Source organism: Clytia hemisphaerica, unplaced genomic scaffold (assembly GCF_902728285.1).
Source record: "Clytia hemisphaerica strain Z4C2 unplaced genomic scaffold, Clytia hemisphaerica genome assembly, whole genome shotgun sequence".
NCBI classification, from domain to species: domain Eukaryota; kingdom Metazoa; phylum Cnidaria; class Hydrozoa; order Leptothecata; family Clytiidae; genus Clytia; species Clytia hemisphaerica.
Genome location: NW_027103359.1, coordinates 775,714 through 787,981, shown reverse-complemented (window position 1 = coordinate 787,981; position 12,268 = coordinate 775,714). Strand labels below are relative to the sequence as shown.

General features: G+C 35.7%; 1 protein-coding gene across 1 annotated transcript in view; it reads left to right on the top strand.

Annotated features, from left to right (window-relative positions):
* Positions 1 to 64: 64 nt before the first annotated feature.
* Positions 65 to 12,268, top strand: part of LOC136822160 (dynein axonemal heavy chain 10-like) — a 130,405-nt gene continuing 118,201 nt past the window's right edge. The window contains exons 1-9 of the mRNA XM_067078404.1: positions 65 to 172; positions 3,988 to 4,215; positions 4,415 to 4,566; positions 5,989 to 6,210; positions 6,774 to 6,975; positions 7,774 to 7,889; positions 9,171 to 9,373; positions 10,382 to 10,648; positions 11,528 to 11,726. Coding sequence (XP_066934505.1) covers positions 3,996 to 4,215; positions 4,415 to 4,566; positions 5,989 to 6,210; positions 6,774 to 6,975; positions 7,774 to 7,889; positions 9,171 to 9,373; positions 10,382 to 10,648; positions 11,528 to 11,726 — 1,581 coding nt within the window. The 5' untranslated portion in view covers positions 65 to 172; positions 3,988 to 3,995. The remainder of the gene's footprint in view (positions 173 to 3,987; positions 4,216 to 4,414; positions 4,567 to 5,988; positions 6,211 to 6,773; positions 6,976 to 7,773; positions 7,890 to 9,170; positions 9,374 to 10,381; positions 10,649 to 11,527; positions 11,727 to 12,268) is intronic.

Sequence of the window (12,268 nt, the reverse complement as noted above, 5' to 3'; positions counted from 1 at the left end):
CATGGGGAGGTTTTGCGCCAGGAGGAATGGGCCCGAGCAAAGATTCGAAATGTAAACATGCAACATTTGAAAGAGTCTGTAGAAACAAAATGGCGGCATTGATCGCATGAACTTTTTGTTATGCTCTTTTAGAATTTTAATGAAAGTCGTTGATATGCTAAAAGATTAAAGTGTAAGTATTAAATTAATTAATCTTTCTTTGATTTATTGCTTCATTTAACAAAGCAGCCAGAAAGAGAGCTATAAATAAGCAGCTTGGAGTTTTCTTTATTCTTTTGTTTTTGTGACGGAGGAGATACAAGACGAAGAGTAATCTGAAAATGTACTTCTTTAGTCAAGTTTCTAAGCTGATAGTTTGCAAAAATTTAATTCAAAACTGGGGAAGCTGCCTTAAAAACCTGTCAGCAGGGATTTTTCTAAGCACTTTGAGCTGGGGCCGTTTTTGTCAACATATTGAATTTCTAATATGCCTGGAAAGGGAACTTGCTCAGCAAAGCTGTGCATTGAGACGAAGCTGGGGGTCTTGTGGGTATTCAGTCAGTAGTCCGACACTTTCTAGTCCGACAGTAAAAATGTCCGACGTTGGATTTGACGAATGCGTCAGTATTCCGACAACAATTAATTAAAGTTTGTGTTTTACAACCCTTATAGCATAATTCTGGACAAGCAAAAAGGGACTCTTAAAGGCGGGGCATTCTTGTTATAAATTATCTTTACGCAAATTTGATTGTTCCTTTGTTTTTAATTATGTCAAAATGCCGCCAAAATGAACATATTAATATTATCTCAGTGAAAAACCCTTATGCAACATCGACACTCTAAAATCTTTCGTTTTCGGACAAAAGTGACGTCGGAAAAAAAACTTCTAAATTGTAAGTATATCTTATAGATGCGGACTATTTTACTGTCGGACTAGTGACATGCACCCGTTAAATCTCTTTGACAACAAAATTGTTTTGATAACTCCACCAAGTTTATTAATCATACTTTCTGTCATAACATGTCACAATTAACTTTCACTGATAGCGCATGGCATGAACCCCCCCCAGCCCGCAGGGGGGGGGGAGCTACAACCAAAATCTTCCTGAAAAAGGCTGGGGGCTTGATTTTTTTTCAATTTCAGGGGGTACCTATGATCTCTGGGGGTATCTAACTTTTATGCAGTAAGGTCTGGGGGCTTGGGAACTATATTTTATTTTGCTTTTATCTAACTATCATTATTCTTTTTAATTGTAAAAATATACAATTTTTTTCATTTCTTGACATATAATCAAGTCACAGGGGGTACCAATCACAGGGGGTACCTACTAACGTCTGTTGTTTGGGGGTACCTATTTTTTGGGGGGGTACCTAAACCCCTGGTCCATGCCATGGCGCGCCCTTTTTTAACTTTTTTGTTTTCATTCAATCAACAGACGCCTATTGGAGAAACAGAGAAAGCCCGCCACCTATCCAGACAATCTCAATCGAACGCAATCGACCGATTGAAATTCGATTGTCGAACGCAATCGAATCTCAATCCAACGTCAAAATTCTGGGTAATATTTGATTGGTTCGATTGTTGTTAGACTGGTTTGATCGTCGATTCCGTTCGATTGAGATCGTCTGGCTTTATTCTTGCAGCTTCCCAACATCCAAGCTCTCAAACATCACAAGCCGAATGAAAATTATGCGATGAACAATCCGGGGTCAATGAATCGACGATCGAACGCAATCGAACATCAATCGAGCGCAATCGAACATCAATCGAACGCAATCGAATATCAATTGAATCTGAATTGCGGTGATATTCGATTGAGATTCGATTGCGTTTGACAATCGAATTTCAATCGGTCGATTGCGTTCGGTTTGGTTCGACTGGTTCGATCGTCGATTCCGTTCGATTGAGATCGTCTGGACCTATCGTCGATCGGATTAACCAATAACGAGTGTGTAACTTGCCGTGCGAGTGGCCACTAATATGGTCTTTTTTCGTATTTCGATTTAAAAACCTACTCGGTACGAAAGAGAAATTGTGTATTTTTTAATACGCCGTTCATTAACTCAAATCAAATGACTTTGGAGGTTAAGTGAAATGATGGCCAAATTGCCGTCCCATGTTTTATCAGATAGTCCCAAGTTAGAGCAGTTGATGGTATTGTTTCTTTTAAACAACAAAAAAGGCTATAGTTTCCCTAGAAAAAATCTCATTTATTTTGGATTAATCTTAAATTGAGTATTTTCGCCGGTATGCAGACATTAAAAAGTGCTTAAAAAAAGCCTTGGTCAGAGGTTTGTCAAAGAATGTTAAAAAAGGTAGAATTGCCTCATATACATGGTGAAGATCAGAGATCTGACCTCAAGGAGAGCAAGTATTGAAAATACTAAATAAATAAAGATGAAACATAAAAAGGGACTAATACAGTATAGTATTTTTATAATTATTCGTTTTTTTATATTTTTTTTGCATTTGCTCAATGCTAGCCAAAATAATGTTTTCACATAAAATTAACAGGAAATGCATATATTTGGACTTTTTACCCAATGCTGCATGCAAGCACTTAAAGCTAAAGTTCTGCTAAAGCGAGACAAAAATCAGTTTTTTGATGTCTGCAAAAAACGCTACACAGTTTAGATCTTTCAAATTCAGTATGTATGGACATGTTTCATAAAAAAAGGCAAGCTCTTGAGGTTTTTGTGACATTTCATACCAAAGTTACAAAATTCACCTACCTATATCTTTTTAACGGAATGTGACCCTTCTAAATAATTACATAGGTTGTGGCTTCTTCATAAAAGCAAAAGACATATCTGGTCTTATTTCTTACTTTTCAGTCTCTAGTTCGTAGTTTTTCTCAACTGATTGAATGATTTGCCGAAAAGATTCATGCCAGGAGAATGTTTCTGACAGCTATTTATATTGTACAAACTACAAACCAGACTAAAGAGAAAATCACAAAAGAGTGCTTGTTTTGAGCTCCAACCCTAACTAACTGATAATAACCCAATTCCTAGCCAATCTGATACATAAAGACACCTAAACCACACTCATACCCAACCCTACTAGGTAGCTTACAGGTACTGACACTATTCCCGCATGCCAGATCTGAAAAATATATTTGTGTCTTTTGCCTTTAATTATAACCATCAAACTCAATCAAACATAAAATCGAATGATAGAGTCCCCGAGCCAAGTTTGCGACCATTAGTTTGCGACCGAATGTTTTTGAACCCATAAAAGTCATACAAATACAAACCTCTGGAGAATTTCTTTTAGAAGTTATCTTCCTTGGCCTATTTGCTGTACTGTGTAAAAAAAATTCTAGAAAAGAACAAATAGAATCCGAATAATGATCCAAGCTTGCACAGATGCACCAGAAAAAAAAACGTGTTTTTTTCAAAAAAAACATACAAAACGGCTACATATGGACAAAAAAGCTTTGTAAGAAAAATATTTCAACTGCCATTCATAAAAAAACTTGTCATAGGTGATGAGTATATGTTAGAAAGCATTGTTTCCTTCGTCTGAAATATTGATACAAAAAGTTATGCAATCAGTTTCGAAATTAGACGTCCAGAGTGGCAACCACCAAAATTGAAAATAAGACAAAGAAGACTACATTGCGATCAAATCATTCACTTTGACAGCTCTAATGCAAAGTTTCTAGCTCCGGTTTGAAATAACAAAGGAAACCAGTATATTGAATCTCTGGATAGACATAAAAAATTCCCACTTTTTTATCAAATGAACCGTGAAAAGTAGTATATGGGTTTTTATTTTAACCCTTGGCACTTCAAAACCAGTTTTTACAAAGCCATTTTTAATAAGGTTACTGATTCACTTTTACTGGATTCAAACTGTCTCTAATTAGTGAGCTCACTGTTTCCTTTTGTAATTTGAAACAAATTTGTCATCAATGATATCAAAAATGCCAATATAGAATTGATCTAAATATAAGGCAATCATTTGCAATATTTAATTAATATCATGGATATTTTCTTTATTAGAATTGAAGATGTACGATAAACGTATTGAATGGATCAAGTCAAAGATCTACAATGCTTATCAAATTCCATTAACTGACAAAGCCTTTGAGAATTTTCTTGCCACTGAGGACAACAAAAATGAAGAAGCTTTGAAAGATTTCCTTGATACACCGTGTCAAACAGAAGGAAAATCAGTCGTCTTCTACATATCCACAGAAGATAGGGAAGTTGAAATTGAAGTGGAGTGTGGTTAGAGATTCTATTTTTTATTATCCAAGACTCAAATTTTCTTTTTAATTATTAATGTTTAGGGACTAAAATTTGATACTTAAAAGTTGAAGTTTGCCGTCCATGGAGTTTTTATTATTAGGACTGCACCTTTCCTGGTAGTTCGAAAAAATCAGCATCTCTGGAGCACTCATAAATTTTGATCCTTTCTACATCTTAGAGCCAGAACTTCCAGAAGAAAACCTGAATGGTGAAGAGGGGGAGGTTGAAGAAATTTCTGCAGTAAATAATGAAGTTAAGAGAGGATCCCTTACAGGAGAAAGTCAAGATCAAAACACCAATGAGCCTGAAGAAATTCTGGTCAAAAAGACTGTAAGTCAATTGATATAATTTGTACACAATGGAAAACTCAAATATAGCTAAATTCATTTCCAATACGTTTTCCTTTTTAAGATCTATCCGCTTTTAGATCCCACTTGATATATCAGGGTATTCTTTTGCTCCCATTCAATTTATCAAAAGGCATAGAATGATCCTCAGACTTCAGTCAATAACTAAGGTCTTTTTGTTTTGCGTTTTGATTAATTATAGGAGCTTAAGAGCCATTTTTTTTAAAAATCTTCAGAATAAAGAAAGTGTGATACCTCACCCTCTTAGATTTTGATGAAATTTTGACCAAATGATCCATCACACAAGAAAATAAGACCATGAAAATTTCACCTTGATATCTCAAGTAGTTTTGAAGATACAGCGTCTCAAAGATAGGCTACTAAGCGGAAATTGACCCCTAAAAATCATGAACTCTGGTGGGGAGCAGATTTTGAAAGCCAATGAATTTTTATTCAAGTACATTAGAAAGCTGATTTACAGTGGATTTCAAGAACTTTTTGTAGGGAATCAGAAAAAATCAAATTGAGTCTCCAAAATTTTCCCCGAAAATCTTTAGCATCTCCTGTAGAGGGCTTCAAACTTTGTGTAATCTGGGTTTAGAAGCACTTTTAGCTGTCTGCTGATGGTCCTTGGAAACTTTTTTGAAGCAAACTTGTGACCTGGAGTGGTTTACTGGTGGGTTTTGGCCACAAAAATAACATTTTCAGGATTTCTATTTTTGCGTAACCGTCAAAAATGGCCGAAAAAATTGCTATTTTGGCAGATCTGGAGCAAAATTCAAGATGGCGTATCTTTTTGAACCCCCTACAAATTTTTTTGAAACTTTCAGTAATACTTCCTTAGTAGGTCTAGTTTATAACCTCAAAAAATCTCAGTGGGGGCTTGAAGTCTCTTAAAGATATGATCAATTGAAAATTTGCTTAACTTCGTTGTTTTTTCCCTCCTAAAATGCTAAATCAGGCCCACTTAAGGGCTCTAAAGGTAAATTTTTGTCAAAATATTGATTGATCTTCTCTAGCCAACTAATCATTGGCATTAAGGAAACAACTGTAAAAAAATTCAGGTCATTTCCATTAACAGATGACATTTTATGACTGTTTCTTTATTTTTAAGTATAGAATATGTAAAAAAATGGGACTGACATCTGGCCTTTCCTACCATTCCAGGGCCTATATTTTCAGGAAAAGCCTCAACCTTTCACAGTTTGGTGAATATTATTCTTAAATATAAGCAGGTTACTTCAACTAAATGGGTTTAACAGTACTTAATTCCTATTCAAAAACTTTTTAAACTCATTCAGAAATCCTACTTTGACAATAATTTGCGCTTTACCGCAAAATTTCTAAGTCCAAGTGTCGTGATTAACTTTAGACTGTCCAATATTTCTTGTCCGTTGTAATTTAGAAAATTATTACTGAGAACATAACAGAGCATTGTATATACATGGGCTCTTCAGCACCTGTTGAAGGAAAAGATGGAGCTGCGTTTTTCTTCTCACACAACTCACCAAATCCAATTCCTTCTCCGGCTAGCCTTGACGAAGCAAACAGTGTGTTGCCAGAATATTTCGAATTTGGTCTGGTTGATAATACTTCTATAATGAATTTGGAAGAGAGTTTGATGCAGGTATCTCTTACCTTATTTTTTTTTGCTTTATCAATGTTATAAAGGCTTTGGGTTCAACCAATTTGTCTTGTTACCACAGCTGCTGAATTAGCAGTCTCCTTCAACATTTTTAAACAACTGCTAAGGTTGCTTGCGAAATGAAAACATTTAAGACATAAAAGTGTAGTTTCAACGAAAATGTACTTTCTTGAACAAGAAAGATTTTAAGCTCCTAGTATTACCTGTGAATGATAAGTAAGTAGTAAGTAAGTTTGTGACCGCAGTCGAGGGCGACCCAAAGGCTCCCCTTTTGTATAGCTATCTACCCAAACGTAGGGGAGGGTGCCACTCCTTTCCCTGTGAATAATAGAGAGTGGCCTACTAAGTATAAAATGCCTAGAGTTAGTTTTACACCATCATTGTAAATCTTTAAATTTTAAACTTTAAATAGCTTTGTTTCTAATTTTTGAAATTATCTCAATATTTTGTTTAATATTTTAAACTGAATATCCAGGTCAGAGGTAGAAATCTCTTGAAGCCAATTTTGTATTATTTAAAAAACCTCTTTTACTTTTAAACCCTAGGTTTACAATGTGTTGTTGTCTTATAACAACCACAAGAATGAATCTTTTACTAACCAAGATGGTACCCCAATGACCAATGAAGCCATCATTCAACAACAAAAGAATCAAGATTCCAAAAACAAACTATTTGTCAGGGATGAATTTCTGATTCAACTCCAGAAATTTACATCACAGATCACCAGAACAATCAAGCAAATTGAAGGTATGACTATTTCAAAAGGTTGACTTATTTATGAAAACACTTATGAATGGCCAGATTCAAATTTTTGGCCCATCATTGGACCTTTTCATTAGCTTGTTGCTTACGGTGCTGTTGCAAGTCTATTTTTGAAGATGCAAGGATTTGTCAAGTTCATTTTGGAAGAAACAACGCCTTGTAATAATCAGTACTGAAAACCAATTTGTCGCTGGGCCTGTATGTCCTATCGTCATTCTGCCTCTCACAATTTATCTACCTTATTACACGAATATTACTAGGCAAGTATTCAACAGCCTTGAAATAAACACGCAAAAAAATTTATTTGCTTTTTCAAGGACACCACGGCTGGTTTTAATTAAGGGGGTTATTATTAACACAAAATTTTTCAATTCGTGTTAATAAAATGACTAGTAATATTCATGCAATAAGGTATATATTTTAACCAATCAATTCAATTTTAATTTGTCTTGACAAATGGCACAGATTTTTTTAATTTTAACAAGTGAATGAAAAATTTCTCTTTATTACTATACCATTTTTATCAGAGAGAATATTTCAGGTGCTTTACAAGGGTAGTATCAGAGATAGTATCCAGCTAATGTGCTTAGAAAAATCACTGATCTTTTCCATTATACTTTTAAGATTGTTCCTCTACCAGCTTTACATGTAATAAATTTCTTTAAAGATGATATTTCCCTAAAGATTTTCTCTAAGCGATTTTTTTTGTAGATTGCACTTGTGGCTTAGTTATGTTGTTGCTAAACAAGATTTTGAAAATATACTTTCGTTGTTCCAATTCAGGTGATATCAAACTAGACATTCCAATGTATGCATGGAATTTGACCACTGATATTGCTGGTCAAGCGCGAGATCAACATTTGGTGTCGATGCTAGAAGAAACCATCCATTCTTGGGAGGTAAAGCCTGGTTTGCACATAAGGGCATATTACTTTTTATGTTGTTGTTGAAAATTAGGTATTAGTTCAAGATCATTCCTACATAGATCCTTTCACAGTCAAAAGGAAATCATTATTAATCAGAACCAAAGGGCTCTGATAATGACTTTCAGATGGTCTAAAATTTTGGACGTTTTTGCCTCTAGCCAATGGGAGTCGCAATCAGTCTTGATTACCAATGATTCATTTTGTTCTTGAAAAGGCCTATTGACATGGCGTCCTCCAGCTTTTTGGTCCCCCCTAATAAGAGCTAAAATCCCCCATCTGGCCTTTTCCCCCCACCTGTCTTTAAAATTCGTGCTCCCCCCGATTGGGAAATCCCCCTAGCCGTATTGTATAAGGGTTACGAAGTGATGATCCAGACTTGCCTCAATTCGCAAGCTACTATAGCAAAAAAAGACTCTCAAAATCCCTAGAAAGACAGGCTCATAAGCCTGAATGCCCAAACACACCAGGAAGGTCTGTATTTATCCTATTACTCCCCCCACTAGGTAGAGGACTGAATATACCCCCTATTCGCCTTTCTCCCCCCATCAAGCTTGAAAATTTCACTTCCCCCCTGGCACCAAAATCTGATTCCCCCCCATCTTCCTGGGGGGGGGGGATGATCCCATGATTGAGGGGAATTTATATAGGTTAGAGAAAGCAGAGACAGTTAGTCTTACGCAAAGAGTACCCTCCTTTTCCTATCATTTCAAAATCACAAATTGAATTTTTTTTTAACCTGCTGAATTTTTGACATTGTATGACTGGTATTGTAGAACTACCTTGTAATCTTTTTTAATGATTGATATGTGCCTTTGAAGAATTTGTTAAATTAAAAGTATTTCAGAAACAAATTTGAAATTAAAGTCTATTCAAATTAGCTGGCAGTGTTTTTTTCAAATCTCGATAACTTTTGATAAAATTTGTTTCCTGTCAATTTTTTTGCAAAGATTTTCGTCTCAATAAAACAGACCTTAACGAAGTAGAAATTTCGTGAAATTTTATAAGGGCTATACAAAATTCCGTTTAGACTTAACAAAACTCAGCACTATAATAATATAATAGACCTTATCGGAGTTTTTGATTTTTCTAAAAAAGCGATGCATTGTGGGATTGTTTCGAGTGTATTACAATAGAATTCCCTGGAGGACTTCCTCGGAGATTTCTATTGTAATACACTCGAAACAATCCCACAATGCATCAGTTATTTAGAAAGATCAAAAACTACGATAAGGTCTATTTATATTTAATTTTCAGATCACCATCGCTTCTGCAGTGGAGAGAGTACTCAAACGTCTACCACAGGGAAATGGACCATTAGCAGAAGTGGATTTCTGGCGTGAACGAAACGCAACATTAAGTGCCATCTTTGAGCAGATGAATCTTCCAGTTGTAGAGAGAGCTCTCCAAATTTTGGATTCTGTACATTCTGACAGCCTGGCAAGCTTCAAATATCACCAGTAAGTTTAAAAAACAATATTTTTCTAAAGTTTTATTTTTTGTTGATTCAGAATTACTTTTTAGTTCTATCTTTGATTACATATTTTACGTTGATAGTCAATTATAAGGACATTTTAGACAGTCTTTCGATCGTTTTCACGAGGTCCACGGCCTGCACGTTCGGCTATCTATGAACTGAACGGGACAATGGAAGGAACGGAGATTTGACCTGGAAACCCCTGGATTGAGGCGCTGACTCCTTGACCTCCTGGCCACCACCCCTTAAAATTACACATTACATCACAAAACTAATTGTTCAGCATCAAGTTTTACTTGTAAATGTAATGTAATAAATGTAATATTAAACGTGTATCATGTATCAACATTCCATATAAATTTTCTCAACTGTTTATACTACCTTTATAATTCCATTAATTTTCGCGCCCTTTTTATTTTTGCGCAGAATAGGTGCGCGAAAATAAAAGGCGCGTGAAACAGGCCTATTTTCGTGCACTTGGCTGCGCAAAAATTAAAGGGTGCGCGAATTAGTAATCGTTCTGATAGTGTAAAAATCTCTTCTAGGGCTCTTTTAATAAAATGGGACCTCGATCCATGTTAAATTGCCTCTGGATGTAAAATCTAGCTGAACTGCACACTTAAAATGAGTAAAACTTCCGATTTCACGGGTTTCTTTGGCCTCTTTACCTATAGTCATTACAAGATGTGCGAAAATTAAAAGGTGCGCGAATATCTTTTTTACGAGTTGCGCGAAAATTAGAGGCGCAAAAATCAAAAGGCGTGCGAAAATTAATGGAATTAAGGTATGGACTTTTTAGACATTTTAGACCTTGGTAAACCAATTGACCACAAGAAAATCTTTTTGAACCTCTGCTTTTTTTTGGAAAGTTCGAAAAATCTGAAGTCCCAGCAGAAACCAGGAGGACGTGCTTTTTTATATTCATAAAGTCCATTTGCTTACTAAATGCATGTGCAAAATTTCAAATAATGTTTATTTTTTGTTTCTCAAGGCATGAATTGACCAAATACTTCGTCGAAGCAAAAGACAACGTTCGATTCTTATCCACCTTGGAGCGTCACTTCAAGAATCTATCAATGGGAAACAGTTTCCAGAATGTTTTGGATACAATCCCATCACTAATGAATGCTTTACACATGGTTTGGATCATATCACGTCATTACAATAAAGATGAACGAATGGTTCCATTGATGGAAAGGATTGCTTGGGAAGTTGCCGAAAGAGTAGCCAGAGTAATCAACATCAAGAAAGTTCTAAGGTTCGAATTCCTTTTTGTCTTACTTATTCTTATTATTCGAAATATCAGAGTAGTAAAAAGTTTTGAAGGCACCTGAAATGGGCTTTTCCAGAATAAAATTTTACCCTCACTGTTGAGGATATTGATTTTTCCAAATATCGAACCCGCTGGATATCTGTTAGCCTTGTGAGCTAACAAAATGTTGCTCTAGGGGGTGTGATAAATGTAAGAATTTGTAACTACGGTTTTCTTATGTCTTTACTCTATGAACTCCGATATACTCTATTTCCAATATATTCCCTAGATCAAATTATCTCTAGGACCTGATAGCTATATCAACAACCTTGCGCATAATGATGCCCAAGGTGTGTTGATATTCGCTAGCATAGCTAACAATATCCACCCTTAAAAATATGCTCAACCCCCTGGATATCCTTCTCTTATAAAGATGCTTACCCTGGATATCGTATTTTTTACTTGAAAAGACACTTTACCCCCTCGATACCCGCTCCCTTGTAGATATTTAACCCCCTGGGTATCCACTTTTTAACAAAAGTCGTTGACTCGTTAAGTCGATATCCGATATCCTCAACAGGGGGGCATGGACTATTTCTGGAAAAGCCCAATCTTGAAATTATAAAATGCTCCGCGGTGTTGTTTATTTTTAACATCGTTTAACTGAACATCACCAGTAAACCATCCTGAAGCTATCATACTGTTATAACTAATATATTGAAGTATATTATGTATACTACAATGGAGTCTGTTAAACTCAAACCTCTCAATTACTCGATGATCTTCTTTTAACTCGAACAAGTTCCCCGCATGCGTGTTGGATGACTTCTGGAGACTACTGAATTAAAATGTATACCAATCTTCAATACTTCTCTTTGATAACAGGGAACCGCCGATTGTAATCAAGAAGAAAGCTGAAGATGCTAGAGGATCTCTTCACTCTTGGAAAAGCTCCTATTTTGAAGTTCGGGCACGTATCGAAGCATCTGGTAGAGACGCTAGATGGGAATTCGATAGGAAACGTTTGTTCGAAAGAACGGATTATATGGCGAAGATTTGTGAAGACATCAATGATATTGCTCAGGTTTGTAACAGTATGTAGTTACAGTAAGTCTTACGACTGCAGTAAGAGGAGACCGAAAGCTCCTCTTTTGATAGCTATCCACTCTAAAGGGAGGGAAGGGCGCCACTCTTTCTCCCTTTATTGCGCCGCTTACCCTTGACCTAGTGCACCATAGCTGAATGCTCTACCTTCATGTTACATATACTTGACCTTGTACAACTTCACTTTTTCAAATTGGTACCTGGATGATGTTCAAATACTACTAACGTCTCAGATTCTCACTGAAGCAAAGTATCTCTTTAGTTTTTTAGCATCGTCATAAAATCTGGGGTTAAGAGGGATTAATTATTACAAGTATTCTGATTTATGTAATGGCTCATTGCAAAAAAAGGGTTCATTTTGTATACACATTCTTAAAAAATATATGGTGAAGATCAGAGATCTGACCTCAAGGAGAGCAAGTGTGGAAAATACTAAATAATGTTTTTATAATTATACGTTTTTTTGAATTCTTTTGAATTTTTCTAAATGTATAAATCAAACCAATCAAACATTCTGTCAAG